The following is a 20,032-nucleotide window of genomic DNA, read 5'->3' on the forward strand; positions in this document are numbered from 1 at the left end:
AGTAGATAACAATACTATATAAGTAATGAACAAAAATGCATTTTTCATTATACACCTAAGAGACTGTCAGTATGAAAAAAATATGACTAACTGTATTGCTTCCTATATTATAGTACCATAGTGGTAATATATAAAAGTTTAAAATGAAACTACTAAGATAAGTTAATAAAAAATGTTCTATAAAGGTGACAGGCTGAGAGCATTTTTTTTTTTTTTTTATCAGAAGCTTAAAATAGCCAACAAAAATGACAGATTTACAGCCTTCCTGCTTCCTTCCAAAAGGAGGGTTTCAATTTGCTTACTTGGCTGATACTTGAACTTTGACAGAGCTGCCTCTTAAATGAAGGTCAATGTCAAAACTAGAGCAGCTACTACTGCCTCAGGAGAAATACATATTAAGTAGAATTTAAGAGCTCAACGACTCATACAGAAATTTCTTACATGGTTTATAGTTCTTCTTTTTCTTTCCTGGTTATTGTTTCTTAACCACGTCACTGTTATAAACAACTCTATTACTTCAGTGACAGGATAATAACAGGAAAAAAACTCAAATTTATTGGTGGTAGCTGAATTAATTTTAGAGTCCAGTTTGCTCTAAATAATGAAAGAGAGGGCTAGTCTGAATAAAGTCAGAATACATAATTTAAAAAGCGGTTTTATTACATTTGAGATACAAAGAGTCTCTCTGAAGATTTGACAGATGGTAGACACTTAATATTCATGTGTGGAAATAAATGCTCACTGCATTTTTTAGTGGAGTTAGAGATTCTCATGAAATATTGCTTATATTACCCATTGACTAGCTAATTCTTCCTTCAGAAATAGGTAAATTTTAACCTAATCTTTATTTAAAAAAAAAAAACTAGTAAGATTTTATGTATTTGGAACTAAATTATTACAATCCATCCCACTTTGTTTTCACTAAAATTAAATCAAAATTGGTTACAGAATGCTTTCATGGGATAAGTTTTTGCTAAAGAGATAATTATAAATAAAGGCTTCATGCCCCCCTTACCAATATGAGCTCTGTCAGATATGATGAGCCTTTGTTCCCAGCCTTCCAGACCTAGAGGAAAGGGGAAAAATACATTAAATTGAACATTTTGTATAATTCTTTCATCTTAATTTTTTTAGAAATACAGCATTTAAAAGTGTTTCTCACTTAAGTAATCACTTTCATAGCTTCTCTTCTGTGTAGGAAACATTTAACAAGATTTTCTCACCTGTCATTTATTATATATGCAAACTCAGGCACACATTCTTTCTAAACATTTTCCTCTAAAAAGCTCCAAACACAGCTAAGCTATATCCACATAAAATCCTCTAGGAGCCCAGAAAGCAAATAGTAAGAAAATAACATTTTTGTTGGAGTTGGGAGGAGTTAGGTGGGAGAGGGGGGTAGGCTGGAGAGGATTTCAAGAAAAAGGAGTTGTTAATTTTGGGAATGGTGCCCTTTCCCAAAAGACAATTTAAAAAAATTCGATTAAACAAAATAATAAATGTTCTCACTAACTCCTTCAAAGAATTAGCAATTACTATACTTAGCACACTGAATTGTATGTAACAAGGTATATATACATATATACCCCCATTTAACTGTGAATGCTTAAGAGCAGGGGTCCTCAGGTTCATAGCTTGGGCCAGTCTTTCAATAAATGCTCAAAAAAAATGTCGGATGAATAGATAAGTAAAGTGAAATAAATATACTTTTTAAAGACAGTATACCTTCGGCCCTGGCCGGTTGGCTCAGTGGTAGAGCGTTGGCCTGGCGTGCAGAAGTCCCGGGTTCGATTCCCAGCCAGGGCACACAGGAGAGGCGCCCATCTGCTTCTCCACCCCTCCCCCTCTCCTTCCTCTCTGTCTCTCTCTTCCCCTCCTGCAGCCGAGGCTCCATTGGAGCAGAGATGGCCCGGGCGCTGGGGATGGCTCCTTGGCCTCTGCCCCAGGCGCTGGAGTGGCTCTGGTAGCGACAGAGCAACGCCCCGGAGGGGCAGAGCATCGCCCCCTGGTGGGCGTGCCGGGTGGATCCCGGTCGGGCGCATGCGGGAGTCTGTCTGACTGTCTCTCCCCGTTTCCAGCTTCAGAAAAAAATACAAAAAAACAAACAAATAAATAAATAAATAAAGATAGTATACCTTCATAGGCTATATATGTTCTAAGGATAAGCCATCAAGCTCCAAATATTTTCAAAAGTAATTTTAGGTATTAAATATTAGCTGTGCAATTTTGATAAAATCCAAATATTTATTTTAAAATTATTCCTCAAAAGTAGAGAGGAGGACCTTCTCGGTAATGTGCTCCCCCTGGATAGCTGGCTTTGATATGTAAACATGCATTCCAAAGTTAGCTTAAGGAACATTAGAAAGAAACTATTAAAAAGAACCCAAGTAAAGTGGGTTTAGCTGCAGTAGAGAGGACAGAAGGAAAAAGAAAGTAGGGCAGTTTTTAGCAGGGGTGAAGAGAAGCAGAGAGCAGCAGGCTGACCAATTTAAAAAGCTGCCACCAACACATGGGTTAAAAATGCAGGGAGGACAACAGCAAAGGTGGCAAGACAGGACCCCGCGAAGTCAGATTTAGCTGTCAGAAACACTTGAGGACAGGCTGCTACTTTTCTTTTTTTGTTTTTTTCTTTTTGTATTTTTCTGAAGTTGGAAACGGGTTGGCAGTCAGACAGACTCCCGCATGTGCCCGACCAGGATCCACCCGGCATGCCCACCAGGGGCGATGCTCTGCCCATCTGGGGCATTGCTCTGTTGCGACCAGAGCCATTCTAGCGCCTGAGGCAGAGGCCACAGAGCCATCCTCAGTGCCCGGGCCATCTTTGCTCCAACGGAGCCTTGGCTACGGAAGGGGAAGATAGAGACAGAGAGGAAGGAGAGGGGGAGGGGTGAAGAAGCAGATGGGCACTTCTCCTGTGTGCCCTGGCCGGGAATTGAACCCGGGACTCCTGCACGCCAGGCCGACGCTCTACCACTGAACCAACCGGCCAGGGCCCAGGTTACTACTTTTAAACCTGAACAATAAACTTGAATAATGTAATAGAATTGAGTATTTTAAATCTGAGCTAAGCTAACGGGAAACTACATTAATGACTGCCTTCAATTGTATATTATTTGCATTTCCAAATTCCCCAAATCCCAGCAAGGTAGCCTAGTCGGATGTAAACAGACTTCCAAAAATCCAAAAGAGATGAGCAAAGGCAAGAAGTCAGGATTTTTTTTTTAAGGAGATGGAAGGATACACATAGTACAGAAGGAGCATGTCTCTGGTTTAGAGGGAGGGACCTAAATGACCCTCTTTTGTCCCTGGGTTGTAGCAACCAAGGGAGTTTCAGGTCCTCCAGGAAACAAGCCTGACAGTATGCAGAATCGGCTTCCGAGCTTCCTGACTGCCCTGTGCTGATTTCTGGTTTGGGCAGACAGGTAATGATAACTTGAGTACAAATGACAGGAGGAACTCATACATTTCCTAGGGTTCCGCTACCAAGATATAGTAATTTTAGCTCCCTAAAGATCAAGTTTACAGATGACCAATGTGTAAAATAACCAAGACTTACACATGACCTCATTATGTGTGTCTTTGCTTAAACACTAACTTTAATTAATACAATTTTAACAACTGACTTTAAAAAACTTGTCTTATAATAACCTGCAATTTTGGCCCTGGCCGGTTGGCTCAGTGGTAGAGTGTCGGCCTGGCGTGCAGGGATCCCGGGTTCGATTCCCGGCCAGGGCACACAGGAGAAGCGCCCATCTGCTTCTCCGCCCCTCCCCCTCTCCTTCCTCTCTGTCTCTCTCTTCCCCTCCTGCAGCCGAGGCTCCATTGGAGCAAGGATAGCCCAGGCGCTGGGGATGGCTCCTTGGCCTCTGCCCCAGACGCTGGAGTGGCTCTGGTCGCAACAGAGCAACGCCCCAGAGGGGCAGAGCATCGCCCCCTGGTGGGCGTGCCGGGTGGATCCCGGTCAGGCGCATGTGGGAGTCTGACTGTCTCTCCCCGTTTCCAGCTTCAGAAAAATTAAAAAAAAAAACAAAAAACCTGCAATTTTAAAAATATTAACTAGCTCACAGGAAATCTGTATAAAACTTTACAGAAAACATAACTGATTACCCAGCAAAGCACACTCATTCGTTCATACCTTTTCCTTTCTGAGCATTTTTTTCTGCTTCCTCAAATAATCCAGGTAGATGAATTACCACACCATTTCCTGAAGGAAAACAAATTAATCCAATCTTAAACAGCCATACTTATAATGTAGACATACACAACGATATTAAAATTTAGTAAACGTCTACAATAACCCTTTATCCAGAACAACAGAAGATTGAGGGACTTTGACTTCTAGGACATTCTGATTTATCAAGGAATTAGCACCAAAAGGACTCTAAGTTTTAAACAGTAGTATAATGTAAATACACAACTGAATATAATACACAGAATATAAAGACATTAAAATTATACTCATTATAATTTAAAATTTCTGTGAAAACTAGTTATGTAGTTTTAGGCAAATGAAACCAGGTCACAGTCTAGATCAATGTCTTTCAAACTGGGAATCATACCCTTAGTGGGAATAAAATCAGTTTAATGGGTTGTGATTAGCATTAAAAAAAAAAACAGAATAGGACATATCAGATTGTATCATTAGTTATAAGGGTTCAAAATCAATTTATAAAACAATGACTTCTTGTTTTTCTTTTTTTTTATATAAATTTTTATTAATGTTAATGGGATGACATTAATAAATCAGGGTACATATATTCAAAGAAAACATGTCTAGGTTATCTTGTCATAAAATTATGTTGCATACCCCTCGCCCAGAGTCAGATTGTCCTCCGTCACCCTCTATCTAGTTTTCTCTGTGTTTTTCTTATTATGCATCAGTATGCTTGAAAAACATTTGATGACCTAATAGTTCTTTATAGAATTAAAATTGCCAATGACCACAGATAAAAGCAAAACAATGATTCCCAAAGTGTTAGTGCTAAAAGATCTAAAAAGTTGTAAAATAGTCGAAGTTAGGTATATTCCAGAAGGTACCAAGGTCAAGACTAATCATTTGATTAATGAGAGATGGAATCAGTTTGATAATGAAAAATGAACACTATTATCAATTGAGGGAAAAATTCTCAAGTGGTTCATTTTATACTTACCAATGAATGCAGTAACATTTGGATTAATTATTCCACTGGGCAAAAGATGAAAATCATATTCCACGGAATCAACAACAACTGTGTGGCCAGCATTGTTTCCTCCCTGAAATATAAGTGGGAAAATTGAGCCTAACAGTAAATATGACAAGGAATATTTTTTCCTTCCAAAGTGAATTACTGTTTTCCTGCTAAAATGTCAAGCATTTACCACGAATACTCCTTTGGAGGCTTTACAAGTTTTGCCATCCTCTCTCCTTTCCTCACTATAATACACTTGAGTGATTATACTTGATAGGACATGAAAATTGGAGAATTCAGGTTTCTGGAAGACAGGGAGACCTATCCCCTCTAAAAAGACCAAAGTAAAAAAAAGCACAGGGAACAATTTGTTTGTCACTCTGTCTTTGGCACTATTAGGACAGTGGTCCCCAACCCCCAGGCCGCGGACATTTGGTATCGGTCCACAGAGAAAGAATAAATAACTTACATTATTTCCATTTTATTTATATTTAAATCTGAATGTTTTATTTTTAAAAAAATGACCAGATTCCTTCTGTTACACCCGTCTAAGACTCATTCTTGACGCTTGTCTCGTAAGTTCAACAATTATATTTAAAAATACCAGTTTTTATGCCAGTTGCATAATTTTATTTTGTGCATTTATCCGTCCCACCCTAAAGGCTGGTCCGTGAAAATATTTTCTGACATTAAACCAGTCCGTGGCCCAAAAAACGTTGGGGACCACTGATGTAGGACATGTAGCAATCTAAATAATTATCCATGGTATTCTAAATGACAATAACGACAATTCCTAACTCAGAAGAGTAATCTATCCAGTTACCCTAATTTGATATATTCATAATTCCCAATGCCCAAAGAGTGTATCAAGCAACTTCATGACCTAAAATTTATATTGTGACTTTGACTCATCAACTAGAAAATCTCCTCCTGAGACTCAAATTTTTAAATTTATAAATGAGTCTTGTGAGATTGGTTAATAACAGATCCCTTGAATCCACTCATCTCTGGATAAAGGAAGACGCTGGGTCAAAGAACCTCTAAAGCTGAGAATCATAGAGAATCATACTTCTACCAACTCCTGATGAGACTTCCATTCGCTGAAGCTGATGCCTAAGCAGCCAATAAAAGCAAAATTTGAAGTCAAATGATAAAAATTAAGTACAAAACAGACAATACTAAGTGACCAGATAATTTTTCTAGTTTCTAAGTTTAAAAGAATGGGAGAAAACATAAATCAATTATAGATATAAACTTCTATACAATCTTAAAAATTTTTAAGTAAACCACATACTAGGAATATATTTGCAACAAGAAGTTTAACAGTATTTTCGTGGAACATATTAAAAAATACCCATTAAAACTGTATCTCTTGAGAATGACTAGTTTAATTGGATCACAAGGAAATGTTTGTCAAAATGAGTGCAATTTACATTTTACCAAATCATTACCAATGATGAATTCACCAAAATTCCAGAAAAATAAAGTCCTTCAAAAAAGCAAAGGCCTATCTATGTCCATGGTTTTGACTGTACAAAGCGTAGAAGTCCCTGTTTAAAGGCTACGTATATCATGTGTGTTTAAAACAAAAATGACTTGACAGTGGTGCCCTTTGTCTACAACAGGGGTCCCCAAACTTTTTACACAGGGGGCCAGTTCACTGTCCCTCAGACTGTTGGAGGGCCGGACTATAAAAAAAACTATGAACAAATCCCTATGCACACTGCACGTATCTTATTTTAAAGTAAAAAAACAAAGCAGGAACAAATCCAATATTTAAAATAAAGAACAAGTAAATTTAAATCAACAAACTGACCAGTATTTCAATGAGAACTATGCTCCTCTTACTGACCACCAATGAAAGAAGTGCCCCTTCCGGAAGTGCGGCGGGGCCGGATAAATGGCCTCAGGGGGCCGCGGGCCGTAGTTTGGGGACCCCTGGTTTACAAGATGACAGGTGGGTGGCAAGACGGGAAGAAAGAAAGGGCCGTGTTAAGCAATAACTCCTTCACTTGATACCATCAAGGGTACAGGTGAACATTTTTAATTTTTTTTTTATTTATTCATTTTAGAGAGGAGGGGGAGAGAGAGCGAGAGAGAGAAAGAGAGAGAGAGAGAGAGAGAAGGGGGAGGAGCAGGAAGCATCAACTCCCATATGTGCCTTGACCAGGCAAGCCAGGGTTTTGAACCGGCAACCTCAGTGTTTCCAGGTTGATGCTTTATCTACTGCACCAACACAGGTCGGGCCAGGTGAACATTTTTGACTATTTTTAATAGGAAACATCTGCATCCAACACAAAGACACAGAGGATGCCACAGTAACAAGTGAAGTCTTCCTCACAGCCCACCCCCAACCCTGCCCTAGTTCCCTGTTACATGGCAACCAGCTACCACCAGGTTTCTGTGTCCTGTGTCCAGCCAGAGATAATTTTGCATACACAAACACATATTATATATTGTTTTATTCCATATATACAAATGTTAGCAAACTATATATACCTGGGCAGCTTGTTTTTATTTATTTATTTATTTTTAGTTTGCTTTTTTTATCTAACAAATCTTATAGTTCATTCCATAACCTTGTAAAAGAACCATCTCATCCTTTTAATGGCTACACCAAACCATATTCCTTTTTATATGGGAAGATAATATTTTAAATTGGTCTCATAACAGAGGCCTCTGGGTATTTCCAATCTTCAGTCATTTCAAATGATGTTACAATACACATTCTGGTACATACTTTATTATTTCATTCTTGTGCAAGTTTATCACCAAGCCTGATGGAAGAAACCTAAAACATGGATTACAGACCAAAAAAAAAGTATTGGTTTCAGCCTTTTAAAAATTTGTTTAGATCCTAGGAAAATGCTAATTTGCCATTACAATTATTTAATTCTAAATTGTTATAAATCACTACATTTAATAAATGCTTACTAAATTGTTATAAAGGATCGGTAACTTTGAGGCAAACAACCAATAAAGCGTTATTTAAACAAAACTAGCTTTTATCAAAATCCATCATTTGCTTAATATAAAGACATACTATCCTGGAATTTTTGGAGTAGACCTTAAAAGTAAGCCTCCTAATTTACACAAGATCACTTTTATAGATATACTGATATAATTATTTGGTGAAACAGTTAACTCAGTGGTGGACAACAGTGTTCTTGTTTTATAACAAACGCCTACTCTTTTAGATAATATTTTACCAAGACAAGCAGTAATGGTGATAATAACCATGATGGAGAGATGATTGCTGATATGTGTGTTTGTCTGAGGCAGGAGGTTGTAGTTGGTTGTAAACTGGTTTAATTCTTTAAGTTCTTCCTAAGTTTACAGGTGGAGGTTCAGGCTGGAAAAGTTCAGCTGCAAAAGGCTTGACATCACATTTTAATGAAGAGCTCACTCACTCAAACATTAACCAACAGTTTTTTTAATAACCCGTGTCTTAGTAAGGATAACTATATAGTTTAAATCTCATTTAAATTGTTTGATTGAATTTGAAAATATGGTTAGATATACCCAGAATAACCCTAGATCAGCGGTTCTCAATCCGTGGGTCGCGACCACGGCGGGGGTCGAACGACCAAAACACAGGGGTCACCTAAAGCCATCGGAAATACACATTTTATTTTAAAATGTATTGTATAATAAATATGCATTTTTGGAAATACATATTTTATTTAAAAATGTATTGTATAATAAATATGTATTTTCCAATGGCTTTAGGTGACCCCTGCGTTTTGGTTGTTCAACTCCCACCGGGGTTGCGACCCACAGGTTGAGAACCGCTGCCCTAGATTATGCTACTAAGGAGCTAGAGGAGAAAAAATAAGTGCTTTTCAGTATATTTGGGCACAGGTGTACTATGGGGAAGCTGGGGTATGACAGCTTCTAATCATGAAACCCACACTGTGCAGAATAGTCTGAAGGTGAACCGAAAAGGAGCTACTCTTAAGGAGTTTCTTGACAAGGTAACCTATATAGAAAATAAGTTTTAGTATGGTGCCATATTTCACAAAATGCAACTAATAAAGCTTCAAATTTGGAAGTGCCTGTTTAGATGCTAACCTAAAATACTTATGAATTGTGTGAAATATACAAAATTTATCTTGGGAGCTCCAGCCACATTATACTGGTCCAAGGATAACCACAAATATTAGCACATAGCTAAACGAAGAAGTTCCAGTGAGCACCATTGCCCACACCCACCAAAGAATTACAAGAGCAGATGCTTTGAACTGTACATAGGTTTCCACACTCGTGATGAACCTACTTTTCACATGGGCAACTCTACATAGTGTGCACTGACATATGTAATCATGCTTAATGATCTCTAGCACTGGGAGGCCAGATACATATATGAATGATGGGAGATAAACATTTTTTGTTCTATTTTTAACAGAGGTGCACTATTCCTTTCGCATTCCAAAATTTCCCCCCAAGCCAAAGCTGGTAAAGTATCCCCCCAGATATAGTATTAATCACATATTCATATTACTAATTACATTTCACTATCTCTTGCTGCTTTGCTAAGTTCCCCAAACACTATGATCCCAGTCACTCATGTAGCATTCAAGAAATGCTTTTCGCCCATTTGCTTCTCCACCCCCCCCTCCTTCCTCCCTGTCTCTCTCTTCCCCTCCCGCAGCCGAGGCTCCATTGGAGCAAAGATGGCCCGGGCACTGGGGATGGCTCTGTGGCCTCTGCCCCAGGCACTAGAGTGGCTCTGGTCGCAGCATGGTGGCGCCCAGGATGAGCAGAGCATCGCCCCCTGGTGGGCAGAGCGTCGCCCCTGGTGGGCGTGCCGGGTGGATCCCAGTCGGGCGCATGCGGGAGTCTGTCTGACTGTCTCTCCCCGTTTCCAGCTTCAGAAAAATACAAAAAAAAAAAAAAAAAAGAAAGAAATGCTTTTATAATTATCAAAACTGTATGTTTTATATTGTTTAACTAAAAAAAATTTTTTTAATTAAGTGAGAGGCAGGGAGGCAGAGAGGCAGAGAAAGACTCTCACATGCACCCCGACCAGCATCCACCCAGTTCCATTGTTCAGCAACTGAGCTATTTCAGCACCTGAGGTGAAGCCATGGAGCCATCCTCAGTGCCCAGGACCAACTTGCTCGAACCATTCAAGCCATGGCTGCTGGAGAGTGAGCAAGAGAAAGAGAGAGAGAGAGAGAAAGGGGAGGGGGAGGGTTAGAGAAGTAGATGGTTGCTTCTCCTGTGTGCCCTGACCTGAAATCAAGCCCGACTTCCACATGCTAGGCCTAAGCTCTACCACTGAGCCAATCAAAAAATTAAAAAAGAATATATTGTATTAATTGTTACACGAAGGGCTGCAGAATAGTAATTCAGTTCAATCCCTCTTCTCCCCACCCTTCCTCTTACTTAGCAAATCATCATAATTACCCCCTCCAGCCACAGTAATTTGATCAAGCAGGGAAATCTTATCTAAACTGGAGCCAATAAAGCCTCTCCCTTGGGCATTTCATCTCGAATAGAAAAGAAGGCACTTCAAAGTGAGGGATGCCGCCTGTCATCTAATGCAGTGGTCCCCAACCTTTTTTGGGCCATAGACTGGTTTAATGTCAGAAAATATTTTCATGGGCTAGCCTTTAGGGTGGGATGGATAAATGTATCACGTGACCGAGACAAGTGTCAAGAGTGAGTCTTAGACAGATGTAACAGAGGGAATCTGGTCATTTTTAAAAAATAAAACATTGTTCAGACTTAAACATAAATAAAACAGAAATAATGTAAGTTATTTATTCTTTCTCTGCAGACCAGTACCAAATGGCTCACAAACCGGTACCGTTCTGCACCCCAGGGGGTGGGGACCACTGACCTAAGGGATCATCCTAAAGAGAAAGGCCTGAATTCTGCCAGTTGAGAACCCAGAGCTGCCTTTGTCGTTTCACTCTGAAGCTTGGCCTACTCTCCCTTCAAACACATCCCCATTTTGCTAAAAGACCTGTACTCAGAAAATTATAGGATACAGGAGATAAGACTTTAGTATAAACTATCAAAGCCTTTGAACGTAATGGTACAAGGTAAAAAAAAACTATAGTTCAAATACTAAACCCAAGAAATGCTGAGGATTCCACGTTAAACTCATTCTAACAGTCAATGAAATTGTTCATGGAGTGTTAAAATAAATACACAGCCTGACCAGGTGGTGGCACAGTGGACAGAGCGTCGGACTGGGATGCCGAGACCCAGGTTCGAGACCCCGAAGTCGCCAGCTTGAGCGCGGGCTCATCTGTTTGAGGAAAAAGCTCACCAGCTTGGACCCAAGGTCGCTGGCTCCAGCAAGGGGTTACTCGGTCTGCTGAGGGCCCGCGGTCAAGGCACATATGAGAAAGCAATCAATGAACAACTAAGGTGTCGCAATGCACAATGAGAAACTGATGATTGACTGCTTCTCAGCTCTCCGTTCCTGTCTGTCTGTCCCTGTCTATCCCTCTCTCTGACTCTCTGTCTCTGTAAAAATAAATAAATAAATAAATAAATAAATAAATAAATAAATATAAATTTACAGGACAGGGTTAAGCTACTGATTTCAAAGAAAGTTATTGGGGTGATATAGTCACCCAATAAATGTAGCATATTTACTTCCTCTCTACCTCACATAGTACTAGGCACTATGGAAGAAAAAAAAAGAAATCCTCTTTTTGAGAAAACGTACATACTAGGAGGAAAAGCACGGTAATACAAGAAAGCAAGTTTTAACCAAATATACCAAAAACAAAACAAAACTGGTATACACTCTTGTACTTGGTAAACACTACAAACTACATGTACAAAAAGGCAACCCAGGTAGTCAGTAAGCATTAAAGGGCAATTATTATAAACCTGGAAGAACCGTTTACATTAAATGCTAGTTTTCTACCATTTTTCCCATTCAGTTTACTTTTATGGCAAACTTGTTGTATACATACCAAGGAACAGGATATACTTTCCCTTTATAATTAATTTTAGTTAATATTTTCTCTTTATAATAATTTTCAAACCCTGGGGAGGAACTAACAAAAAGAAAGGGAATCTGTTCCAGCCATTCCTGATCACAGACAACTTTATGTCTGTCATTGTAACCAAGACTACCCAGCTTGCTTTCTCCAAGAATAATAAACAAGCCCTTGCTTAAGGCCCGCTATAAACTGCAATAGTTAAAATCTCTGTAGTTTCTACTCAACAAAATGAAGGAAATAAAGTATAATAGTTTACTTTGAGAGGACTTGGAGGGAAAAGCAGTAATAGGCTTCCCAACAAAAGACTACTTTTGTGTTGCCAGGAAGAGATGTTCCTAGGCCCTTTAACCCTTTGAAAACCCTGCACTGGCAGCCTTCTCCATCCCTTCCCTGGCAATACCTGTTTCCATAACAGTTGATGACATGCTCCACATGGGCACCATCCCTGCGCCTTTCAGCTTTCCCCCCAACCCCCACCCACCCAGTCAAATCAACTTCCATCATCATTTATTTGGCCCCCTTTACCTTCTGTTGTCCTCCTCACCCCCTGCCCTCTGGTAACTGCCTTACTGATGTCTGTGCCTGAGTTTCAGTTTTATATCCCTCAAGTGAAATATGATTCTTAGCTTTTTCTGACTGCCATATTTCATCTAGCGTAATATTGTCAAGGCCCTTCCATGTTGTCGCAAATGGGAGTATTTCACATTTTCTTATGGCTGAGTAGTATTCCCAATGTACCACATCTTCTTTATCCATCCTCTATCGAAGGACACTTTGGCTGTCTCCATGTCTTGGCCACTGTGAATAATGCTGCAATGAACATGGGGGTGCATATATCTTGTATAGACTAAGTAAAAATATAACTCCCTTGAAATCCTACATCTGACATATAGGTCTTAAGTGCTATGATGATGAAAATGCCACTGGCTTTGCATCTATTCTTCCTCCAAATGAAAAAAATAGTTATTTTAAAAGCTGTACTTGATATTGGGAGAAATTCCTTATTTTATTATTCCATTGTTGAAATATGGATACATTTATGTACATACCTACTTCTGGAGAAATAATCTGGATAAAATTTAGGCTTATGAGATGAATATGACAAAAAAATAATAAATCCTAACAAAGTACATATTTTCAATAATATACAAAACTTGAATCATCAAACAAGGCAATTCAAGCTAAAAATGAGCTCTTAAAAGGCACTGAAAGAATATAAAAATTTTAGAATTATAGAAGGAAGCTAGTAAGTCAAGTTTCCAAGTTAGAAAAGCCTGCCTAACAAGTCTGTTCATCTGTTTCCCCTCTATCTTCAGCTAACATTTTAAAGCCAAACTGGGCTCCTTCCCAATCATTTCTCTCTAGACTTGCCATGGGCATCAGAGCAGATTGGTCTAGGACTTTCTTCAAGACTATTTTCACAGTAACCCTGCAATATCTCCACTCTGCAAACTAATTCTACTATTTTTCAAAGGGATATTAAAATTGAAGATCTTTTCTAATACAGTACATGTTGTAATGATAACATTCCCAAAACCTTCTTAGAAGCCATAATGTAGCTCAACCTGAATAGTACTATTTCCAGATAAGGATGAAGGTCAGGAGTAAGAGTGAAGGAGACAAACAGGCCCTCAGGCTCTCTCCTCTTCCACTCTGCAAGAGTTGTGTGTGCACAAACTTCTTTCCCAACAGCATGGCCAAATCTGATTTGAAAACGCAGGGTGAAGGCTGGGTTCCTGGAGCAGCTCCAAGGCAGTGTGGGGCAGCAGTTCAATGCCAACACCTTTAGGAGTGTTGTTATTCAGTAAGGTCTGTGTGTTGCTAGAGGCGCAGAGGAACAGAAGGTGGAAATGCAGGGAGTGGGGATGGGGGTGCTAGTGAAATTACAGAAGAGCCAGCCCAACAACTGCTATCTTAGCTGGGGAGTAGGCAGGGTGGATTTCTGCTTGCAAAAACAAAAACAAAAACAAGATAAGTTAGAATATTTGTATGTAGCTTTTTACTACCTCGTTTCTGTATGCTCAAGTGGTATTTACTCCATTTTAGGTACAAAACTTCCAATCAAGTGGGACAACTAACTTTTTAGAACAACATAGCACAGCATCATCATATTGTGCCATGTATGTTCAGGAAGAAGAAATAGTCTGCGAAGAGAGCAGACAGCGATTAACTTCAAATATTACATTATAATTTGTTTTGACACCGGTTATTGCTCAACTATTTTGAATTTTGAAACTGGTAATAGTTATCTAAGAGCCTTTACAAAGGCCTAGCCTCTAGGCTGCTTCAAAGCAAAAGACAAATGGGAAGAAAGCTTACACTGAAAAACCACGTGTCTCTCGGTAAGAGGTACATTACCGTTCTATTTCCCGAAAGTTCACTTTCGCTGTGAGGGTAACAACGTAAATATTTCTAAATACTAGATTTGACATCCATGTATTTACTTGCCTCATTGGTAAAAAAAACAAACAAACCGGGATTCTTCCGTCTTCTGGGACCAAGAAGTAAAAATAATTTCCCCTTAATATTAATATACAGGGTACAGAGGAAAACAACGGGGCCATTAAACAGTCCAAAGCCCAGGGGTGGGTTCTCATGTCAACAAAGTGGACGCGGAGATGGCAAAGATCTGCTAACTCCGGGCCTGCTGGTGGGGGAAACGGTGAGTCTGGATATCAGAGCGTTTCAGAACAATCCACTCCCACTTGACTCCCCTGGATGGGTGGGTGCGTGATGCGAAGGAGGATGCCGCCGGTTCGGTCTCCGCGGGGAGTCAGAAGCAGGCCTCGGGCGGCAGCTCCTCAAACTCGGACCGTACCCATCCCCACGCCGGCCCCATTCTTGCGGCTGAGCACTGGTCCCCAGACCGAAAACTGCTGCGTCCCACGCATCGCGCATCTCCCAAAGGCTCCCGGCCACCCGCATCTTCCTCCAGAGCCACCCCAACCCAGCCACCCAAGACCTCAGGTCAGGGGTCTCGGACCTCCCGCATTTCTCCACGTCGCCGCAGCTCAGAACAAGAGGAGAGAGGCTCAAGGTGACACCTTGTTTTGCAGAAGACCCAGGTTCTAGGCCCGACTTCACGTCAGAGCGCGGTCGCCTCACCTGGCAACGGCACACGATGTCGGCGTCCTGCGCTAGCAGATCCACCACCTTGCCCTTGCCTTCGTCGCCCCACTGCGCGCCGAGCACCACCGTCACCCGGTTCCCTCCGGGCTTCGCCCTGGGGCGGCTGCAGTCGCCGTTGGGCAGGGAGGATGCCGCCATGGCTCCAGTGATGCGAGGAAAACCCGAAGGAGACGCGGGCAGCGAGGAGTGCGCGAACGGAACTGCTCTGCAGCGGATAGCCACATGCAGTGGAAGGAACCAGAGCCGACCCCGCCCCCGCGGGCCACCACCCTCCAGCCAGGCCCCGCCCCACTCCCCGCCACAGCCTACTCAGCGGGGCGCCGAGACTGCCCCGCGCAGGCGGACCTCGGCACCGCCGTGGAGGGGGGCCCCGAGGGTGCAGAGGCTCTGGACGCGGCAACCGCCGCCACCCGGAGCCGAGGCCACGCCCCTTCCGCGGCCTGGCGCGCCTCTCCAGGGCGAACCCCGAGCGCGAAAAGGACAGGGGCGGGGCTTTGAAAGGCTTTGAAAGCGGTGCAGCCTCGACGCCCCGCCCACCTTCCCCTTCCCCCTGCTTTTCAAACTGGAGAGGCGCGGAAGTGCGTGTGGAGCGTCAGACTACAATTCCCGGCATGCAACGCTCTGGGAGGAAGCGACGTTTTCTGGTGCCATAGTGTCTGCCATGTGAAGGTTTCGATCTCTGAAAGCGTTTATTTTGAAATTATTTTGTTTTGTTTTTTTTGAAATAATTTTTTAATGATTTGTTTTTATTAAGGGATGACAGTGCGTACAATATACAAAGGGTGGAATTCCATAATACAGATGGGATGGAATAGGAACGTATAGGTTTCAAGCTGAAAAAAAAAGGAGAAGTAAGAACAGAAGGGACAGGGAGCGAAAGGGGCCAACTCAAAAGTAAAGCAATAAGGTAGAAGCTGTTAGACGTGAAAATCTAGAGATCAAGTGGAGTCTTAACCCTTCTCATTTTTCACGTTCCATGTATTACCCATGTCATATAGTATACTGCTCACAAAAATTAGGGGATATTTCAAAATGCTCTTTCAAGATCAGAGAACAAACATGCAGATACTCCAGTACTTTCAGCCTTTTGTATGGTGCATTTTCACCAATGAAATGCAAGTTGGTTTTGCATCTCATTTGCATAATTGAACAACTTCCTTTGACTTGTTTGCTTTTCTGATCTTGTTTAATAAAAAATAAATAAAATGTTTTTATCACTTCATATTCATTTTGAAATATCCCCTAATTTTTGTGAGCAGTGTTTATGCCAGATACTAGGATGCACTTAGCTCTTTTCATTCCCATATGAGGTAAGTAATAGTATCTTATCCTTACTTCACAAGATTTAAAAGTTAAGTTGTTCCAGTATCTAGGCAGTTTGAGCCCAAAGCCCAGTCTTTTTCTGTGTATTCCACTCCTGTTAATATTTCAGGTGTGGCTCCATTCTGGAGTATACCTAATGCTAATCTAACATCTTCCAACTGCAACACAAATTGACTATGATATATAATTCCGATATAAAGTTCCTTTGGGGAGGCCTGACCTGTGGTGGCGCAGTGGATAAAGCATCGACCTGGAAATGCTGAGGTCGCCGGTTCAAAACCCTGGGCTTGCCTGGTCAAGGCACATATGGGAGTTGATGCTTCCAGCTCCTCCCCCCCCGTCTCTCTCTCCCTCTCTCTCCTCTCCAAAAATAAATTAAAAAAAAAAAAAATTAAAGTTCCTTTGGGGGGGAAAGATGGCATAGAATCGCTTTAAATGTAGTGTCTCCCAAATAAAAATGACTGAGATTGCTGGGCACTGATGACATAAGGAGGAATAAAGATACAACTGCAGCCTCTCAGGATTCAGATTATTTGGTCTACTAACAAGAAGACAGATAAACTATAACACTACTACGTGGTAACTTTGGTGTTCATCTTGGCCTTACCACAAAATTACAAATGCCTCTGTAAATCAGAGTGCTGTCCTATTTCTTTGTATTCAAGTGCAGGAGATAGTGTTGGGCATACAGTACATGCTCAATAAGCACCTGTTATTTTCTGTTCAATTTATTTTTTTATTTTATTTATTCATTTTAGAGAGGAGAGAGAAAGGGAGAGAGAGAGACATAGAGGGAGAGAGAGAGAGAGAGAGAAGAGGGGAGGAGCTGGAAGCATCAACTCCCATATGTGCCTTGACCAGGCAAGCCCAGGGTTTCAAACCGGCAACCTCAGCATTTCCAGGTCGATGCTTTATCCACTGTGCCACCACAGGTCAGGCTGTTCAATTTATTTTTTTAAATTGAATTTGCTATCACAGTGTAGATATACACTCACAAGGAAGATTTGGGCTAAAAGATACACTGACTTTAAAGTTTTACCTTCATTCCATCAACTTGGTTTGCTGAAGTGGTTTTGCTGTTCCACTCCAAAAAGAAGCATGGTTCTGCCTTTCTTAAAATCTAGTTTAGATTTTTCGACTCCAACATCATCCAACTTCCAGGAGCCCAAGGACCTGGGTTGGCTAAACTGGCAGGACCGTGACCAAGAGTGAGTCTCCCACCGCCTCCTGCCGGGGGTTAGGCTGTCCCACCCTGGGGAACGCGAGGCCCGGGAGGGCGAGGCCTAGGCGGTTGAGCAGAGAATCGCGGCGCCATGTCCGCCCAGGGACTGGCGATGCTGCTGTCCTGTCTGAGCTGCTGCGGTTCGGCTTTGTGGAGGTAGAAATGCCAATTATGGACAGGGGCATTGGGCAGGGTCGCCCCTGGGGCCGATCATGGGGGTACCGTCCCAACGCCTCAGTGTTCTGGGACCTTCCCGTTCCCTGGATGCCAGGACCAGCGCCCTGCCGCCCCCTTCCGAGAGTTTTCATTGAACGAAGACGGAATCTGGTAACTTCCCATCCTCGGGACAGCTGAGCCCCTATGAATCCTTAAACTCGTTTTCTCCTGCTACACTCTGCGTTAGCGGGAGAGAGGAACAAACGAGAACCCAAAAACTGCCACCAGAGATTGGGGGTTGGGGTGCGGAGACGGGACACTTCACTGGGATAACTATGTAGTTGGTGGTAGAATGATTTGTGAGCAAGTGCGTTATAAAATGTCAACACTACAAATGTAAGGAGATGTGATTTCCATATAAAGTGAGTTGATTTGAGGAATGGAGACAAAAGCTCTGAGATATCCTCAATGCATTTGCTTTCTGTTCAGTACTAGGCAACTGCTTGATGAGGAAGTGTATCAAAATATTATAGAAAGACTTTCAAAATAGGTTAAAATACAGATGATTAACCAGAAAAACTACATTCTGTGGATAATCTATTTAATAGAGGTTTTGCTGTAACTATAACACTGGGGAACAAAATGTTTGTTGCATCCACAAAAACACTTGTTCTTACCTAATTTGAGTGTGCTGATCTCAAATCTGACATTAGTTTTTCTCTGTAAGCTCAGTTTTTTTGAAATTCAAGATTTTAGGTTTTCATCTTATTGTAAAACTTTCAACATTTAGTTTAATATAATGAAGTAGAATGTCTTCTTGGGCATCTTTGTGAAAATATAATAATTTATATAATGCAGTAAATATACCAATACACTAAAAGATATGATTGCATCAGAATTTGTCTACAATTTCAAAATAGAACATATTTAAACACTTATTTTAATCATAAAATTTGCGTAAAACTTATTTAAGGTCTATTCAAGCAAACATTTGCGTTTGTAGCTCTTGCGTTTGTGTACTTGTTGAGGATAATCTCGTTTGATGCTCCAGCAGTAGTCTGCTCATCACTAACAGCTCCAAGATTTTCAGGAAACTTATCAAGGTGACTGTTCTGGAAGTGAATCTTAATGCTCGTGTTACATCCAATGTCACAGAAAGATAACATCATCCTTTGAACCAGAAGTTCATAATTTCCTGCTTTTTTGTTACCAAGGAAGTTCTTTGGAACTGCCACAAAAGACTGCCATGCTACTTTCTCCTCCTTATTCATCTTCCTGGCAAATTCTTTGTCACGTATGAGGGTTCAAATTTGAGGTCCATCGAGTACACTTGCTTCTATCTTCTTGAAAGTCAAGGCAGGAAAAGCAGAAACAATATGTTGAAAGCATTCACTTTCTCTATTCAAAGCCTGAACAAACTGCTTCATTAAACCAAGTTTGATGTGAAGTGGGGAAAAATGATCCTGTCTCAATTAACTACAGATTCATTCACAATATTTTGCATCCCTACTTCCAGAGCTTCACATTTAGGCCACTCCTTCTGTGTCCGGTGTTTCTCCTGAGCTCGGCTGTCCCACAAACACAGAAAGCAAGGATACTTCGTGAAACCTCTCTGTTGTCCTAGGAGGAAATTTACCATTTTAAGATCCACACAAATGATCCAGTTATGCTCCTCATACTTCAGTAAGTCGAGGACAATTTTTATGTCATTATAATCTCGCAGAAGAGTTGAATAACCAATTAGAACCACTGCATAAACAATACCGTGTGTAGGAGAAAACATTTCAGACTCGGTTTAGAGCTGTCAAGAAATAGCTGCCATTCCATTAGACTGTAAGTGGTAACACATAGCTGGCTGAGAAGACTACTGATATCATGACAGTAAACAAAGTGTTTGTCTTCGGATAAAAAGTCCACAAAAATTTGTTCACACTTCCTGAAATGAGATACTTTAGCTGATCGATGAAGTACATTCTTTTTTTTTTTTTAATAATTTTATTTTTTTAATGGGGTGACATCAATAAATCAGGATACATATATTCAAAGATAACATGTCCAGGTTATCT

General features: G+C 41.0%; 2 protein-coding genes across 3 annotated transcripts in view; one reads left to right on the forward strand and one right to left on the reverse strand.

The window, feature by feature from the left end:
* ADSS2 (adenylosuccinate synthase 2) overlaps nt 1-15,635 on the reverse strand; it is a 41,894-nt gene extending 26,259 nt beyond the window's left edge. Inside the window, exons 1-4 of one of the 2 annotated variants that reach the window (XM_066236868.1) lie at nt 15,242-15,635; nt 5,151-5,253; nt 4,136-4,204; nt 1,016-1,066 (exon numbers count right to left, since the gene is read on the reverse strand). In XM_066236868.1, coding sequence (XP_066092965.1) covers nt 1,016-1,066; nt 4,136-4,204; nt 5,151-5,253; nt 15,242-15,403 — 385 coding nt within the window. In that variant the 5' untranslated portion in view covers nt 15,404-15,635. The remainder of the gene's footprint in view (nt 1-1,015; nt 1,067-4,135; nt 4,205-5,150; nt 5,254-15,241) is intronic. The other variant, XM_066236860.1, reaches the window with a different exon arrangement.
* Nucleotides 15,636-17,901: 2,266 nt separating this feature from the next.
* Nucleotides 17,902-20,032, forward strand: part of CATSPERE (catsper channel auxiliary subunit epsilon) — a 91,865-nt gene continuing 89,734 nt past the window's right edge. The window contains exon 1 of the mRNA XM_066252723.1: nt 17,902-17,966. Coding sequence (XP_066108820.1) covers nt 17,902-17,966 — 65 coding nt within the window. The remainder of the gene's footprint in view (nt 17,967-20,032) is intronic.

Source organism: Saccopteryx bilineata, chromosome 1 (assembly GCF_036850765.1).
Source record: "Saccopteryx bilineata isolate mSacBil1 chromosome 1, mSacBil1_pri_phased_curated, whole genome shotgun sequence".
Lineage (NCBI taxonomy): Eukaryota > Metazoa > Chordata > Mammalia > Chiroptera > Emballonuridae > Saccopteryx > Saccopteryx bilineata.